The 19,681-nt window shown below is 36.6% G+C and overlaps 1 protein-coding gene across 1 annotated transcript in view; it reads right to left on the bottom strand.

Annotated features, from left to right (window-relative positions):
- The window catches only part of Smp_139020 (protein kinase), a 61,061-nt gene that overhangs the window by 3,385 nt on the left and 37,995 nt on the right, over positions 1–19,681 (bottom strand). The window contains exons 12-16 of the mRNA XM_018800055.1: positions 13,956–14,041; positions 12,717–12,863; positions 9,380–9,410; positions 5,049–5,288; positions 2,101–2,186 (exon numbers count right to left, since the gene is read on the bottom strand). Coding sequence (XP_018653906.1) covers positions 2,101–2,186; positions 5,049–5,288; positions 9,380–9,410; positions 12,717–12,863; positions 13,956–14,041 — 590 coding nt within the window. The remainder of the gene's footprint in view (positions 1–2,100; positions 2,187–5,048; positions 5,289–9,379; positions 9,411–12,716; positions 12,864–13,955; positions 14,042–19,681) is intronic.

Below are 19,681 nucleotides of genomic sequence, written 5' to 3'. Positions count from 1 at the left end.
TGATCCCGCTCAGCTAATAGGATGTGGCAACTTGATCTGACGTGTATACGTACCAGGTTTTACGTTGCGACTGATTAACCATCAATTTTGTTCCATGCAATTTCAATGAAATGAGAAGAAACTTCGCCTCCATCAAATTGACTAAATTGGACATTTTCGGTTTTTCATTTAAATCTGTACGGTAGTTTGTTAACTGGTTCATAATACACTTCTAATTGGTCATTTCTCGAGTTTTTAATTTGACATTCTTAATTTATAATTCTATCATATTACTGTAATGGTATACATGCTAGCAATTATATCAGTCTATTCACATTTATGATAAACGGATCGACCAATTATGAACTTGGTGAGATTTTTACACTTTGCTTAATTAAATCACTAGTACAAAGTGGTCAATAAATATTGATGTTAAGAAAATTCTTAGTAATATATCAGTTGCGAAGTTTGAAATTAATTTTCAAAAGCAAGTGGGCTAATCATTCACAGTGATAAAGTGGGGAACGGAAAACTGATTGACCACTGATTAATGACCAATATCGTGACAAATTTAGAACAGAAGTATTCGGCATTACAAATTGTTAATAATATAACTGTGAATAGTTTCAATATCAGTAAAGACCAATTTATTTTCGAAAGGAAAATATTTCATTGTACGAACCCATATATATTAAACAAATTCAAAATAACATGTCTACTACTAATAAAAGTTCAACGGTTTGAGGATATTTCAACTCGTAGTCAACTTTTACGTTGTATAAAGTATAAAGACAAAAAGATATGTTGAGTAAAATAATACAAGATACTAGGAAAAAATAGTACGTTAGTGACAACGTGAGAGCTCGCAGAAATATATTATTACACCTTATATCAACGATGAAACTAATGAACAAAATATAAAGTAGAGGAAATAATGATACTAATTACAGTAAAACAATAAATATAAAGAATAAAATATGAGTTATGGAGTAACACTAAATTCAAGATTTAAAGGGAAATAAAAATTGAGCACACTTGTTTCGCTGAGAATGACTTTAAGCCGTGTCATATGAGGTCAACAACCAGGATTGTGTCACTGATGTCAACCAGAAAGCTCAATCTGTTCAAAATGTCCTAACCAAATAATCAATAAAACCATACCGTTAACTTGAATGCTAAATTCGCCGGCTACAGTTACGACATTAGAGTATTTGACTTTTTGGATGCCAGAAAGAGTTTTATAGAATTGTTTCATTAATGCTTTGGTCAACAGGAGCGTAGTCAGAAACTGAAAACAGTTACCAACGTGTACCCCTGTTCTTCTGAATTATCATTACACTTCACCAAACAGGTGATTGGTAATCTAGTCAAAAAGTTTCCATCCTGCTTTTAAACAACTTCAAGAATGAGATATCATGTCTGAGATCGTAATGAGGAAATATGCAGGACTCTTTACGTCAACTTTTTTTAAATTCTAGAGGCCGGTCATTTGTTTTAGCGTTGACCAACTTTATTCCTTTCAGAAACTGATGACATATTGAGTAAAACATACTGAAGCAGTTAATGATTAAACCTTCATTATAATCGCATACATTGTCCAATTTTAGTTTAACTTACATTATATTTTAACCGAAAATGAGTAGCCAGGAATTGTGAACCATGCTGTTCCGGGTTTACTGATGGAAAATAAGACCACCAGACATAAAATAATGCGCCCAATCTCAAACAAACTCTATAAGTCTGATAAATAGAGACCGAGTTGGGATATACCCGTCTAGTTTCGACCATAAAGGACTTGATTTTGTAAACCATAATTTCAAAAGAAATTTTGAAATATTGGGGATGTCTTACAAGTGAGGTGGATGAAATCCGCATTCTCTGGGAAACCCTGTTAAAGTACATTTGCGTAAGTGCAAAGTTATATTTTACATATTAAGACAGTTTATTTGTGTTTTCAAAAGGCTATTGTATCACTGGCCAGATGATTGATTCACATTATAACAATAAAGTGAGAAGATATTTAGCACATAATAAAGATATTAATTCGAGCTGAAATTGCTTTTACATATCAATCTGAAAATTTTACACCAACTCAAAAAACAAAAAATTTCCTTAATTTACCCATTTTATAAAACCAGCTAGCATCCTTCCACACCAATCACCAACATTGTACAAAAGAAACACAAGTACTGGCACAAAATAAACATCTGAAAATATATAAACATAGAATAAATATATATTTATAATTTACCATGAGAATAATCGGCAGTTGTTTATATTTACTCGTGTGAAAATGAAGATGATTGGCGAAAATTTCGTAGATAAAACTATACTGAGTATATAGTTTGTATGTAGCTTTGCTTTCATATCATCTGCTGACATGTTTTGAGAACCAATTCAGCTTAGACAGTCTTCAGTTGTCCAAGATTTAGTTGTACACTAGATGCGATAACAATACCTTCTTAACATAGATAGTAGTTGAGGAATTCATAATAACTATAAAATATTTTTAATCAGAGACAGATGCAGGCCAGTTGTGGAGTCCAGGATGCGCTTTTCGTCTTATTTGGAACTCGTCCTGGATTCCACTGCTAGCCACCATCCATCTTTGCTTAAAATGCCTATGAATTAACAAGATCGACGCTATTTGCACAGGATACACATATTCCAAAAGTGAATGATCAATTATAGCCCTAAACATCAATGAGAAGATTCACAAAATAAATTCATATAAATTAGATCTAAAATAGTTTCTTATTTGTCATACGGTTAAAAAAAGAATGGGTTTTTTAAATGAAGAGTATGAAATGAATTCAAATTTACGACTTCAATGAAAACAACGATGGTGAATTTGAAATATTGCAAGAAAAATGTTAAGAAATCATAGTATCACTTAATGGATACGAAGGATCCTCCTGGGGAGTTGAGAAACACTGGTTCCAAACTAGTGGTGCACATGGGCTCCAGTACTCTCGAGGAACAAATGGCGCATGAACTTATTGTTGATCACCGGCGTCCAGTGAGGCGCAAACAGATGCGTGCTCGTATTAAAGCGTGATCACAGTCTCAACATGTATTTCAATATGAGCGACAATCTTCTATCGAGCCTCTCCAACGATTACAAATGATAATATGGTCTATTTGAGTCCATCGTTGGTTTGGTGCAAGGTGGTCGCCATGTTAGACGATGTCTCTCCTTATGTTTAAAATTAGTGCTTGCCAAAAATAAACGATTGTCTGAGCATAGTTGCAACAGACGATCACCATTATCGGTTCGTTGGGCCGGAATACTAAAACACCCACCTAAATATCTTTCTGTTTGATTTAAGCTGCCTAATTGGGCATTAAAGTCGCCCGCTACGAGTACTATGTCTGAGCGCCTAGCTTTTCAAGACGTTCAGAGAGCTTTCTGTGAAAGTCATTATCAGGGCTGCAGTCAGTGGGAGCGTAGGAAGAAACGATGAAAAAGTAATGACGTGTGTCATTATCCTTCCGAGTTCCTACGGAGCCATTTAGTTGAACAGCACATAGGCGACTGTTAACAGAGACCCACTCCAATAGTGCTTGTTCTGCCCTCGTACTAAGTGATATGCCTATACCTGCAAGTCCAAGAGAACTAGCCATCGGGTAGCCAGATACACGAACAGTGTATTTCGTTGGCTGTCCATTTTGGCGAGGTGAGGTCAAGTGAATGACCACACTAGGATCCTGTATGCGTGTTTCGGAAACACAGCATACATCAATAGTACACGATTCTAAGGTTTTAGCCAAGGAGACCGGCTGACCAAGTTGACATAGGGTACGTACGTTGAAGGCTCCAATGTGTAGTTTGGAGCGAGGTTTTAGTAGACCTAGGACAGTGTTTTGCTCACTAGAATAGTTGGTCATGGTGACACTTGAGGAGGAAGCCGAAAGAGGAAGTTCAGTGTTGAAAGTCGAGGTGGGAGGAATAGTAGGAAGCGAAGAAGGAGATTGATTATGAATACAGTGATCTTGAGTGCTGTTAGAGGTATGAGGGCATTTATCACTTCCCGGTTGCCCACACCGTGGAAGGGTTCTTCTAGAAGTACCTGAAAAGGAAATTGGATTAGAAGTAGTCTTAGTGACCTGAGAGCGTGACGGCAGCGCCTAAGGGGCAACTGCTTGTGGTCGGTCACACACGACCTTATTGTGAGTAATTTTTGTGTTAGCTCCGTACTTGTTGAGACCTTACCGCCGGAGAAGGATATCCGTGGTACTAGGCGAGGTGCGCATTTTTAGGTTCGACCGTCTCTAACCTCACCCCTTCTTGTTGGAAGGCAGCATCGCTGTTTTGCTGTTTTTTGAAGGAAACACCTTACTGCCGTCACACCTTTGTACAGTCAGCAGTACAACTTTGCCCTCGGACCTTGAGTTTGTTGCTTTTGGTCTTACTGCTCTTCAACCGACCTGTCTGGCATGGTAGGACCTTGAGGAACGATTGTTCCAACCGGTATAGCTCGATTGGTTCATCACGATAAGTAAGCCCGACAACCCAGTCAAAGTAGCAGCAACGGTCGGCCGACGCTGGGGTTTGTTGGGAAAGGCGGAGAGGTGGTCAGTGCATCACATGGTGCCGCTGGTGTGATAGAAAGCTGTACAGGACTGGTTTCCGTTGGCCTTTCACAATTCCCTGTTTGGGGTCGTAGAGATGGTGCAACACAATGGCTTGAGACATTATCAGAAATTTTTCCGAATAGAAGCCAGTGATGGTCCAGCTGTAAATTCTTTTAATTTGTTCAAATGAGTGAGACGGGAATTTTTCACTGAATGAATTCATCCTGGTCGTACTTTTTCTTAACTGAAATAGTTCTCCCGTTATTATTATTATTGTCTAACTCTCATATACTAGTTTCTGTTCGTTGTTGTTCCTTTTTATTACACACAATTTATATTATCTCTTCACAACCTCATTGTTATTGTGTGTCGCATATGTATTTTGGTGTTCCTTTGTATCAGTGTCCATGGGTTCAAATAAATAAATAAATAAATATCGCTCACATACCAGTACAAAGCAATATCGCATAAAAATGAAAACATTTTTAATTTACTTGTCCACAGATCTTGAGGGATAACTGTGATAGGTCTGATCAGTCTTGCAACTGCTGGGAATATTGAAAGAGTAATCATCAATGTGATTAAAACACAAATTCCGGGAAGAAATGTTTCTTTCATTGCTGATAAAATTCCACTCTTATTTATGCTAATAACTAGTTCTTGAGATTCGTTATTATCATCTTTCACTTCTTTTAATGATGGATCAGATTCAATATTATTGTTATCTGGTAAGTCTACAAAGACAAAAAATCTATAATAAAAAATCCACGAATCATAAGAAATTTTTTAAAATTATGCTTTAAATAATTATTCTCAGCATATATATATAAGGTAAACTAGTACATATGAATCACTACAGGTCACTTGTAACCGATAACTTATTTACATAAAGATACTTTGGATAACATTTTTATGAACTCGGAAGAATGATAAAGAATAAGATTGTTGAATGCGCGCAAGCGAAAAAAAAACAAAATAAAAGTATTTTGCTCATTATTTTACTACATCAGATAGATTACATAAAATTTATCATTGATATCCACAGTGTATCACGAAACATAATTCAAAATGGTTGATACGTCTTTCACAGTTCATTTAAAGATGATATGATCATGCATGAACGCCTTTTTAAGGTCTCGTGTATCTAGTTTGCTGGCAAAATTACGTGTACATTCTTAACAACATTGGGTGAAAGTGAAATTTGGGTATAGATAAAATGACAATCACTGGTTAATTTATTAGTAACACGATGTCTGTGAGTAGTTTAAAACATCTTTCTCAATAGTTCTCCTACTTAAGAAATTTTCAGTTGTATTTACCATCAATACCATATAGAACTGATTTCGCTATGTTTAAGTTTTGTAGTAAGTGAAATTCCATACAGCCATTCATTCGGAATTCTATATTTTCAGACTTTTATTGACCTTCAACATATATATATATATATCTTATGAAGTCAAGACTGAACATTTCTTAGTCTCAAACTATAAGGATTCAATTCTTAAGTACCGATTAATTTTGAAGCTTTTATCAGTCAGTTATGAGAATTTTTCAAATATTCTATTCATTTACCGAAACATTTTGCCGTGAACTATCAGGAATATGATACTTTTCAAACAAATTTATCACTAATCAATTTCAGTTCATCTTTTATTACTTCATCACAAGCTTTTTCTGATTTTAATTGTTAGATATTTTAATCAGATTACATTACTAAGTCAGTGTACTGAGCCATAATCTCATAAAAATCCACAAAAAAGCAACATCAAACAAATCCAATCTACCTTCAAATTTTACTCTATTAATATAATACAAGAAAACATGACAACTGATTGATCACTGATTAATGACCAAAATTATGTTTGTCTAGTTCTTCTAGTGAAGAGTGGATTCTATCGATCAAGTTGCAATGTAGCTACTAGTCTGAGTGATTGGATATCGTGTTCACCATATTGAGATGTCAGTTGGAATAAAAATGTCAACCTAGGTTTCATATTAGTTGTCACTCGCCAACAAGTTGCAGTTGTAATGCTAAAAGAACTGAACTTCCGTCTGGTATTTGGAACAGCATTAACTAGCCTCACAGTCGAAGATGTTACCATTGAGCTATTTCGGAAGCGAAAAACATCATATAGGATTGAAGTGTTTACAAGTGGTTGATCGCCAAAGAGCTAAATAAGTATAACATTGGCCGCCACTTGATGATCAATAAATTGTAAATACCTCAGTACTGCAAGAGACCGATCTCAACATGAATAGCTAAGTGGTAATGTCCCAGACTGTGAAGCTAGGTGACTCAAGTTTGAACACCACAGAGAACGTCAGTTCCCTAAAGATTACATTTATGCCTTGTTGATAAATGGCAAATATTACGTAACTCAGGTTCAGGGTTTCCTGTTGAATACTTTATGTATAAAAATTCGATTTAGATCAATCAAGCCAAAAACTTCGTAAAATAACTAATGGAAGTTTTTTAAATAATTACATGGTAAAATGATGCAGTATTATTGTAAATTGGTGAATTCTAGATATCATGATCACCAAAATGTACATCAAAGGACTTTATTCAATAAAGTTTATATTTATCAATGAAGATGGAATCTGAAGCACAATTAATATTCCATTGAAAATTATAAAGCATGAAAAGTGAAAAAAAACAACGGCCTAATAGCATTAACTAACATCCAAGTAATGGTATGAAATATAATATTTTATGACGTTGAGCAGGTAAGTGTATACGTAATCAAGTCGATTCCGAGTTAGGTAAACACAAAATATTACAAACTTGTTATTCAGGTTACTGTTATTTTAGCAAATAGTTTGGTAAAATTGCTTGATAAACTCATAGAGGCATAAGAATCGGAAAGATTAATTTAAAAAGTACTATTTTCGGCGAATTTATACTCAAAGCTGTAAAGTCACAAAATGCATATATTTAGGTAGGGCTTTGTCCTCTGAGTTGGATAGTTTGATCGTGGAGCTCTGATTGTTCTTCTAAACGACATCATCAGCACAAACTTCAGCTAGAAGTTGAGCGTTTGAATTTCTCTATATGACTCACAACTTGTCCTGTCGACCTCGATTGGTTATTGTTGACCTTTGACCTGTCATTGTAGAAGTTGACAAAATACATACTTTGGCTTTTACTTCTATACAAAACAATTCATTCGACCTCTAGTTGTACTAAAGTCTGGACATTTAGTTCCACTATACTACTGCTACATGTATGCGTTTCTTACAAACCACAACTACTAATCAGATAAGAGTGATCGTCACCTGCTCGCCTGTTTGTTCACTCCATTTTTTGTATTTGTTAAGTGGATAATTTCGATGAAATTCAACAATCTAAACCGGTAATAAAACGTCCCCGTTACATATTTTTTGTATTTATACGAAAAACCAAGATTTAATTGTCACTAGATTTTGTTCCATTACGCTTTTTATTGCTCCTCTAACCTCGGAAATACTGGTAATTTAATTGATTTGACAAAATTGAAATCAATCCAATTCATCAACCAATTAGGAAAATTATGGACAAACATGGGACCGAAAATCAGACCAATGAGAGATACAACCAAAACTAAGAAGTAAATAATGACAGGTTTAAGGTCAACAAGGGCCAATCAGCATCGAGGTGTACAAGACAAGCTGTGAGCCACATATGGAGAAATTCGAACACTTCACTTCTACCTGAAGTTTGTGCTGATAATGTCGTTCAGAAGAACGATGAAAGCTCCATGACCACACCATCCAGCTCAGAGAACAAAACTCTACCGAAGATCATTCTACTTCATATATTTGTATCGGACAATGAAGTCTAAAGCATTTTTAGAAAGGTAGTAGCTGTTGTCCGATTTTCAACGGAAAATATTTTCACTAAGAAGTCTCAACTATGAGTATAAAATTCTATGTCACTAAATGATTGTTAATATATCTGCATTAACATGGTAGATCTGGAAATTCAAGATTCATGGACTGAAGAGAGGAAAGCCATACTTTGCAAGATGTGGTGAATAAAAGTAATTGTACGAACAATCTAACCCTACATCCAACATTATCATTGTTAAAGGTTGAGCTTATCATAATTTCGTGGACAACATGGGAGTTTGAAGTAACACGTGCCTATTTTAAATGACAGAAAGAAAACACACATGAACTTGGATGAAACTCTATCTTAGCTGACTAATTGAAAACAAGAGTCCTATTGTTTTTCACCAATACGTTTACAATCAAATTTCACAGGAAAAACAATTCAGTCAGTCAGTTATACTTAACGTAGAACCTGGCATATGTGTGTACTGGCTCAAGTAACGACAATCTATTTACAGACTATGATGACGCTGTGAAAATATAGAGTAGTAGAGGTAGTGATAGTATTAGTCGTAACAGAAAAGATTAGATATCGAAAATATTATTCGAAAAACAGATACGGATTAGTATAATGAAAGAAACTTTTAAGGTAATTTAGAAGCTTGGGATTTAAGGAAATATAAAGAGTGAATGCACCTGATCCATTTCGATCGATTCTAAGTCATGACACACAAAGCCTCTTACTATTGGTTGTGATAATCATGCTGATCACAACCAGGTGATTTGCACCTACATAAATGGCTCAGTACAATAATCGGTTGTTTTATGCACTAATTCCAAGTTCATAAGTACTTGAAAATGAAATATAGTTATTATAAATACTTTTCCATTTTAAATCCATTCATATTTGGCCTATAAATATATTTGGTAGATCTCAAGTAATCAAAGACTATCCTAATACTACGTAAAGTTTTTTTTTAAAAATCATTAAGAACTAAATAAATACTAAACTTACCTTTTTTGTCCCAGTAATATTTAAAATAGCCCTAGAAATTAATAACATAATAAAAAGTGTCAGCGAAAGCTTATGAAAGGTAATCAAACTAGAAAGCTTAATATATGCTATAAAGAACATTGAAATAATTAACAATGAATCGATTATCGATTACGATAGAAATTATGTGTTTTTTACGAGATGCACATAAACGAGTTCTAATAATAACCGAGGCGATAAACACTACGACAGGTGATAAAGTAAAGTGACTGACACATCAAAGGAATCAACCAAAAATTTCCTTCTGAATTCAAAGGACATATGATAAATGGTTTGCATATTACAAGGTATGACTAATTTGTCCTTATGTTTGCATTTACCACTCGTGGAGATTTAGATCCAAGTTTCAGCGAAATCTGGTATCAGCTTAAATAACACAAAAAAAACATATGGATCAGTAGACAGTTATTGGAGTGAGCACTCACAATATAAAACCGGAATGAATCAATAACTTCTGGATTATACAATGAGCACTATATAATTTAGCCTGTAAGTAAGAATCAAGTCCACGTTTGTCATTTTAAACTTGTTTAGTAATATAATCCTACCATCATCTGATGTCACTGATGAGCACACACCCCACTAGTAATTATGAAGTCAGTGCTGTTATTACTTCGTTTTTACTTACGAAACATTCGCATTTTTTGGAATGAATCCAATTGAAAGATGTTTTCTACTAAAATATGACGTAACAAATGAGACTGCTTCCGAATACTATACTTGAATCAAATAGTATGATTATAATGATTACTTAGTTGCCGAGACAATTCCATCTACTGTAATTGTATTTTAACGTCAGTTGTCACCTTAATAAAAACCATAAAAAGTACATCGAATACAGGCCCCCAAATACCCTGGTACGGCCGAGAGTGAGGAGAGTCTGCTCTCTCTCTCGAAATGCTCTCATATGGCCAGCGAATATATAGCCTCTGCCAGGGAAGTCCTACTCACTGTCTTCTCGTGGCGGGGGTGTTGTTTACGAAATTGAGAGGACGAAAAGCGAATGTCCGGCTCTTTAACTGGGTTGGTGGACATGGAAAGTTCACCTAGGGGAGTTGGAAAACCCTCATTCCAAACCAATGGTGCACATGGGCTCCAGTATCCTGAAGAGACAAATGGTGTATGAATCAATCGTTAGTCACCGGTTATTATGGGACTGCATCTCCTCACGATGCTCCTCTGACTTGTGGGTCAGGTCTTTAGGTTAAAGGCTCGGGGTGGGGTCCCCTAAGAAAACCACCTGCTTCAGTTTGGGTACCTGGGCAGTATCACAGCCCTCACACAAATCACATTTGACTTGTGTGGCGCATATATATCTGGTGCCCTTTTGTACCAATATTTGTGTTTAGATAAATAAATGAACATCGAATACAAAGAACGATTAATTACTGAATAAGTCCTAGTCAACGTGGTCATAAATAAATTCATTTTTCTCAACACAAAATAACAAAATCCTTAAAATCAAAAGCTAACGGTATAACTGTGCTTCAGATATTGTTAATACTATATCAACCATAAGCAAGTGGGTAAAGCCACAGAATTCTACAAAAATCTACAAATTGTTCATAATTTTTCGTGATTGTATAGGTTTCTCAAAAAGAATTTGTACGCCTTCACTGTTAGTAAAATCATGCAAGTTAATTTACCAAAGAAATCACAATGTGAAGTAACGTGCTTTATTGAACAACAATGTTATATAATTCATTGTATACAGCCGTTAAAATAGGAATTGTGTAATTTAAAACTCTACTTCCGAAAATTCCCTATGCCTTTCTAGATTTTGTGAACAAGGTGACTTGAAACTATACTTTGCCACAAAAACCAAGGTCCAGTCTTAAATTATCATAAATTTTGATGAAAAGAGCTTAATATAGTGATGTCGAATCCCAGGTAGTATTTTAAATTGTTTCTTCATGCTGATAAGATAATTGATTTACGAAGCCATTAGGTGACTTCTAACTAATTCAAGTGATTATAACATTGGCATTAGACTATTGAGGTAGATACCTCTTCAATTGATTATTATGTCCTCTGTTTACTCAAATTATCTTCCCGAAGCATGGCGCTTAAATTAGCAGATATGATACTTTGAGCAAAAATTTCCGTTCTAGTCTCCCATTAAGTATGGCACAACACAACACATATTTGTGCCCTGATGCAGCTTTCTGATTGCTTTGCGTTTCTCGATGAACAGTCGCCAAGCAACAATTCAGAATTACAACATTAAATTGAATACAGCCCGATAATAAGTTCACAAAAAGTGTTTTTTTTTAGATCCATTCTTCTTTTTCAGTGTAGTCAAATGATCCAACACAACCTTATAAATAAGTGCCGTTTTGTTTACTTGGTTTTAGTCATTCTTTTATATAAAGCAAGTGATAGTATTTAACTTCCCAAATCAAAATGCATGAAGCAGAGTTCCGAACTGTAATCGTGTTTAAACTAATAGGCCATCTCTCCACCATCAACGTTTAGCTGAACATCTTATGTGATTGAACCATGGAGACGCTTTTTCGCAGAGGAATCTCTACACATTAGTTCTACTTAATTCATAAAATTGAAAACATATGCATCCAGATCACTTATTCTCACTATATTGCACGTAAAATAAGCTTTGTTCAATCACCAAGTTACCAAATGAACATTCAAAAATTTACACCCAAGCTGTAAAGCTAGCTTTTCTATTATACGAGAACATACTTAGATGATAATATTATTACTCACTCCAATAAGTTTAGACCCTTTGTAATCTTAAAATCAAATATTTGAGGTTATTCCTCACTTCGACTAGAATTAACCATAGAATGTGTATCTGGTTAATAAATAATCGACAAAGAAACAAGTAACTGTTTTTTCTCCGAAAGGAAATAAATACTTTGTGATCCATGAAGTGAACGACCTAAAAAAATGTTACGCCAATTCAACTTTCGGAAAAATAATCTATGTTTGAATCCAGTGACAGTGAAATCATGCAACTTTTGATTATTGAGTTTGACCCAGAAATGTAGTGTTAGAATTGAATAATAAAGTCCAGAAGTTCTCGTCTGGATTAAAAGTGGATAGTACTAATTCAATACGACAATACACCACCCAATCGTAGATAACTAATGACGCGGCACAAATAAGTAACAGCCCATCCTACCAGTGCACAGAACACAATGAGAGTACTTTCACATGGCTACATATAAAAACGTTTTAAATAAGACTCTAGTCACATTCAGTACCATCTGCACACCTTTATGAAGGATAACAGTTATACAACTCATGTATGTATATACGTACAAGCATAAGAACTTACAATTTTAGGAAGAACCAAGAACATAGCAGCTGTAGCGGTGATGAAAACTAGAGCAACCAAAAAGTAAACTAATCCATTAGTGGTCACTGAGGAAGAAGTCGCAATAGATATAATGTTGGCCAGAGATGCAATAATACCAGACACAGCCTGAAATAAAAACGACATTCGACGTAGAAGCAGGTTTAAAACACGACAAGAGGCACACGATATCGGAGGAGTGGATGTCTAGATATTAACTGAAAAATTACATAGACTATACAGAGTAAAATAATTTCATATAATGTACTCAAAAATAAATACATGAGACACAAAACTCCCAAGGACTTAAAGGATAAAAAGTGAAGATATACGCAATGTGCCTTGGTATATCTTATAATCCTATATATATAATCGACATTAAAACACGGAGTATCAAACTTAGGTGTACGTACAACAAGTTATATTGTATACCTTTGAAAGATGTGACATGTCATCTTGTACATTATACTTCATTATTATCCTGTAAACAACATTAAACGTTTTAGATTGGAAGTGAAGTTAAGTGCTAATGAACCTTTGCAGAGCGGTAGTCATCAGTGAGATAAACTTATTACAGCTCACTTGTTACATCCTAACTAAACAATTACCAACTGAACCGATTGAAACTATACCTCTTACGATTAATCCAAGCAGTTAACTAAAACATAATTAAACACAGAAAAACGTTTCCACATAATCGCAACATTTTCCAATCTCTTACACACATATGTTAAAGCTATTTTGTGGCACCCAACCCGTACATTTCTTTAAAAAAGCAACATTCTCAGCTACGAATTATAACGGAGATAATTAATGAAATTATTTTGTAGCAACTTTGTACAGTTTGGACGGGATTTCCGTTGCGAAAAAACATAACGGTGAGACTTTAGTTTATGGACGAATCAAACAAATATAAGACAGTGAATATGGATTTTAGCGTGAAATTCATTTAGCCATAGCACTTTGGCATTATGGCCGATGTAAGTACATTATGAAAACCCCTAATTCCTAACCCCGAAATTCCGGCTCAAATCTTAATTTTCATTTCTAAAGTTAATCCATAACTCTCTTCAGACCATAGTAGGTTGGCGAATTCTCTTAAAGTCGCTTTGCAGTAGCTTAACAGTTGTTTATAAATTATAGTCTCACTGACAGAACCATTCAAAGACTAGGAAATGTAAAAAATTTGCCTGTCTGTAAGATGTTAATACTGGGACTTACCTGCCCTTCTAAAGCAGCCTTCATATGTTTGGAAGGAAGTATGGCTGCTACACCAAATACGCTACCTTGAGCAAGAGCACTACCACCTATACAATATCACATTACAAAGCTAAATAGACTACAGTTAAGGAACACGACCGAAATAAGCGTCATGGCCAAAAATGCACGAGCACCTAAAATAAATATCAGAGTAGTGTAACTTACTGACATCAATATAAACAAGGATAACCGTGAAGAGAAACACGATGAACACCAATACGCTACCAACAACAAATCGGGAAAACGATGAAAACCTACAACAGAGTAAATCACATGGATATATATCTGACCATTTCATTAGCAGTAAATTGGCAACCATCATGATGGAAAAAGGAACTAAAGAGCAGACTGCCAAATAGCTAACAAACAGAACTTGAGGACGGGTCATATATTTAGGGTCTGTGTAATCAGCATCTGGAGGGAGAGTCCTATCTCTCATTTTGTAATCAAAATACTGAGGAGTGAAGATATTTAATCAACGTACCCGTTGTGCATTAATGAAGAAGTTCCATGGTAAGAGCCCTCCCACACCACACATAAAGAATATTAGATACACCAAATTATATCTGGAAATGTTACGGAAATCTCTGAATACCTATCAGCAGGGGGGTATCCCTTTTCATCTCTTATTGCAGATGCCATTGATGTATTTTGACTGCTAGGTATTACAGCACACGAAAGGTGGATCCAACTTTGCTTTGTGCGGGATGGACTCAAGGAGAGAACTTATAGTTTTCAGCATCCAATATCTATGGCACGAGCTTGTATAAAGCACTTAATTTTTTTGCTCTCGTATCTTGTTGATCTGATACAGCTTGAAGTATATGAGGGTTCCCGATGGGTAATCGTCACTAGACTGAACTAATTCTAGTTAGTGTACTAGTTGTTTGTCGATTTTTATATCTTGTAGTGCGTTAGTCTCAGGAAAGTAGGATTTCTCGATATTAGTAACTACCGTATTACCAGGCAGGTTGCAATTTGAAAATAAAAAAGTGACGATTCAGGTGATAAGCGACGACCATTTCAAGAATAATTAACTTAGTTTGTTGGTAATTTGTAAGCATACGACTGTGTCTTGTTAAACTAATAATGTTGAAACCGTATAACTCTTACACAGCCTTTTCCCATTAGTACGAAACACCGTCTTCTCTGGGCAGTTGAGGAGCCAGAATAAAAGTCAGTCAAACACATCTTTGCAACCTTAGCTATGAGAAGTACATAAGGCACAGTGTCAAAGGCTTTTGAAAAATCGAGCATCCGGTATCGTATGGTTATTCAACTCTCCTATGCTACGAAAAGATTAGATGCCAATTACCTGCCTTTCCTGAACCTCTGTAGAGCTTCATGAAGGATGATGTTTTCACCCATGTATTCCCTCTTTTGTTTACTGACCAGTACCTCTATTACCTTCGACAGTATTGTTAGTATTGAAACTGGTCAGTATCAGGCTGGGTCGTTTCTATATAGCACTTCAAAGAACGTAGAAAGAGAGGTCTTCTTCCATTCGTCTGTAAGTTTTTTGAAATCTAGTGAGTGCCCGGACAGGTTACACGACTGTGTGCTGATGGCTTCTGGGCACTTTTTAGGATTACAGGTTGGGTGTTGTTACATCCTGGTGAGTTTCCTTTGCTGAAGGACCTCAGTCTCTTTGACACTAACCTGTCAGTCAGTCGAATATTTCCTTGACCCTCAACTGGCTCTAGAATTGAGGGTTTTTCTGAGTTTGTGTGCTCCCGTTTTGGTTAGTCTAAAAAGTTGGCATTAAAAATTTTAGACATCTCTAGATTACTCAGATCTTCGACACTTGACTTTTTAAAAGTACAGATCTCTTGGTTTATAGGCTTTCTCATGGCCATGCATCTGTGGAAACATTTTAGGTTGGCCTGTGTTTAGGCTGCCAATTTGACCTGAAAATATCTACCGCTTCGGATCTTAGCATCACATCTGTTTCTCAATGGGGAGCATGCGCTACTATCAGATTCCATCAAGGAAACCTAACACTTGCGCCAGGCTCTACGTCCAACTTGTAGCAAGAGTTTCGTGCCCCGCTTCATACAGGATTTTCGTGTTTCGGATGTATGCTTGATCTGTGGTACGTTGTGTCAGACATTGTTCTGAATGATGTCCCCCACCAACTCCACTCATATTCTTCAACAATACCGTGGTCACGGGACGTGTTGAAGATGCTCACTCATCACCATATAGTCTACACCAGGGTAGCCAAGGAGGGGAACATTCTCGTCTCACCCAAAATTCTCATTTGTGGTCACGTCAAACATAACAGTGTCATGGTCACTGCTCCCTATAGGTACTTGGACATGGACACCTTCAATTACAAGCTGATCATTTGTTAGCAAATAATCTAAGTTACAGCACCTTCCATCATCACTTCAGCTCGTGTGCTCCATCCGCATACTCAGTCTGTCTTGAATTTCATAAGGCCGTGAAAAGCCGCTTACGATACCACCACAAAGGGTTTATTTCCTGCCTGCCGAGATTTAGGAACGGAAAGTTGAAGTCGCCAAACAGTGGTATCTGGCACAACAACAGGTGTTGTATTGTGCACATCGTCTAAATAATTTTATCTCCTTGGGTTTTAGAACCTCCGAGGGGTCAATATATTCTTCCAAAAAGGGCATCGATGCAATGCCCGTATGACTCAGTTATCTCGGTTAATTCAGTATTGTGTAGTGTAAGGCCTTTGAAGTTGACGTTTGTGCACATTTCCACTCCACCTCCTGTTTTGCATGCCACTTCGTATTGAGAAATTGTCATGTCTTGTGAGTTCGCTACATCCATGTTGTCCGACAATAACCATTTAGGGCTGTAACCTTCAGGTCTTACTAGAAAAACAGGTTCCTTATTTCCCCTAGTTTACCCTGTAGTCCTCACACGTTGCCATAAGGTACTTGATAGTTTGTCTCAGCATCTGATGCTCCTCTACAACAGCAACTGTCCCCTGGTTTCTGGGTTGGTTTTAGATTAAGGTGGATCAGCATGTTCTGTGAGCATTGGCTGCTATAAGCTTTTGAATAGATAGCATGCCCCATCAGATGGACATTGGTCTCTGTGTCATGTAATCCGGACAATTGATCAAGGTCTAAGGATATCCAGATTTGTTTCGTTTGGCTTTTCTGCCGTCGCCTTTTCGATCTGAGTCGGCTCTCACGACATCTGGTGTCCATAAAGGTCATTCTCTGGGCTGTATCAAGTATGAACGGACGTGGTCTGGCCATCTTGGTTTTACAAGTTCACAGCTAGTAGCTGAGCCGCTTTAATGGTTGCTAAATGAGTTGTCCTAGACACACTAACTACCGTGATGATGTGGATGACTATGCTATGTGATAGCCAAAGCCAATGTTGTGACTCCGACTACTATATACCGGCTGAAACAATACGTGATCCAAAACGCTGGTTGATTCTTGGTTTTCTTGGTGACTTCCCAACGGAATCTCTTGCGGTTCATGATCTGTTGTCTACCTTGGAATTGGAGGGTCGCCTATCTGACGGTCTTTGGGATGTCAGTAAAACTTTTTTATAACGTTTAGTAAATATCAAGTTACTATTAACAGAGGAAGTTTACCTTTCTTTACACTTTAGCCTCTATACAAGTAGCATAATTTGACTGAAGTGATGCTCTCTTCAGTATTGCATAGTATTTATACGACTTTTCTTTATCAAAGGCTACCCTACCTCCTAACAAGCTACTATCTGGAACACCAAATAAAATTAGGGGGTTTTGTCTAGAGTCATTATACCCCATTTTTAGCACATTGAGATAGGTTTTGTCATTCGCCTTGCCGATGTTCACGCACTGCTCCTTAATGTTACCGCATGCTGTTTTACTAGCGAAGTTCCGTAATTAAATTTGTGTATGAGCCCGAGTGTGGCTCTCATAGTTGCGTGTTTGTCTGAGCTTGTGCCGGACGAATTCGATATACTGGTGTGGATTGCTACGGTTATTTCCGCTGCTTCTATACGCCTCTATTTTCTTATTCTCGCAAGTGTATTTTCTCGGCAGCGCGTCCGAATATCTATCGACAAGAGTGATTTAACATAAAGCCGTATGATTCCTTAAATACTGTTTATCATAGCAGTAGTGAAGCCAGGTACATTCAATTGCCAAAGTACTGGTTTTAAGGAGCGACAAGAATGCGATACTATTATCTTTTTCATCATGCTTCTCTCTCAGTGGTAACTGAGGACATGGTCAGTTTGGAACACCCTTTTCTTCCATTTCTGTCGTGTTCGCTAGCTTTACTAGGAGTAGGGGCTTTGATGCGAGCAGAGGAACAAAGAAGCCATAGCAAACAACCGAAGCTCGTTTTCGGGACGTTCTTTCACTGAACTCAAAGCTTACCAAACACTAACATTTATTTTTATCGTTAGTTTATTCTACATACCATAAGCTTCTGTTTGATGTATGATTCACCGCCACACCCTTTTATGTTTCAAAGCTATTGTAATTTAAAAATATACCTTTGTACTATATTTTCCACCCTCATATCCAGTTTTGGACATAGTTGTATTTTCCTAATTGTTTGTGAGTTGTGGTCATGTTTGTCATCCTCACTATTCGTGTATCTTTTTGTACTTATCTGGATCGGAACTGAATCAGATTGTGAATCGGAATCGAGAATAAGTTAAATAGTGTACTAGTCGATACACCTTCTCTCTCGCGTGTCTGTCAACCAATCAAGTGATGGAGTGGTTTTCGTCTCCCTGGCGAAGATAGCTAGTTATTGCGGCGTTATCTTTGACCGTCTCATCGAGTAACTTCGAATGGTTGCGTGCGATTATGGACTAGTCCAGTATTAGTACATTTATCTCTGTTATGATAACAATAGATCTACTCCCAAAACTGTAGAAATATCATGACGTTACCATCTAATCTATATGACCTTGCGTGGAAGCCACATCATCGTCTACACTGACTCGTGCCACCATGGCAATCAGCGATAGGACTTTAAGTACTTCTTAAGAATACATTTGACCTGGGTAGCGAGTAATATGTCCAGTACAAAATGCAACACGTTATATAGAGGGACCACACCTGCATGGCCGAGTCATACCATTTTGATTAATTGTTGCCACATTTACCATTACTGACTTTCTCTTCACGTTACGTGTTGAGCGCGACTCTTCTCAGTAATTATATGCACAGTTTCAAAGATCGCTTAGTTGAAAATCAATCAACCTACGGGATCTTTAGTTTGATCATGTTCGTAAGAATGGACTGTATCTGTGAGGATGCCACAGGTATTGAAGTTTGACAGCACTTTACCAGCAACATGTTCTATAACTTAATCGTATCCACCCAGTGAAATCAAAGGGAAAAAGCAAAGAGGTCAGAAGATATATTTGATAGAATATCAATATATCGAGAAGTGACTAATCTAAACTGGCTAGTGATCTCAGGTAAAATTGAGCACGGCGTTCCCACGTATGATCTGGTGTGGATGCGTGACCGAGCGCCTTCAGTTGGGTAAGTCTATTAAAACTAATGTGGTCAGCACCCAATGTCAAACACTAACAGAGCTATTGATTTTGAGGATTTATTTACCGCTAAAGATCACTCCCCCCTAATGAGGTAGTGATGACCCTACGACGCGGCCAGCCAGAAGTTTAAACCTAACGATTTTGTCGTTGGCAAACACTCTTCTGATAGCTTGCTATGTTTAACAAAC

Source organism: Schistosoma mansoni, chromosome W, assembly GCF_000237925.1.
Source record: "Schistosoma mansoni strain Puerto Rico chromosome W, complete genome".
NCBI lineage: Eukaryota > Metazoa > Platyhelminthes > Trematoda > Strigeidida > Schistosomatidae > Schistosoma > Schistosoma mansoni.
Note: the sequence above shows the minus strand (reverse complement) of the source record. Positions and strands in the feature narration are given on the sequence as shown.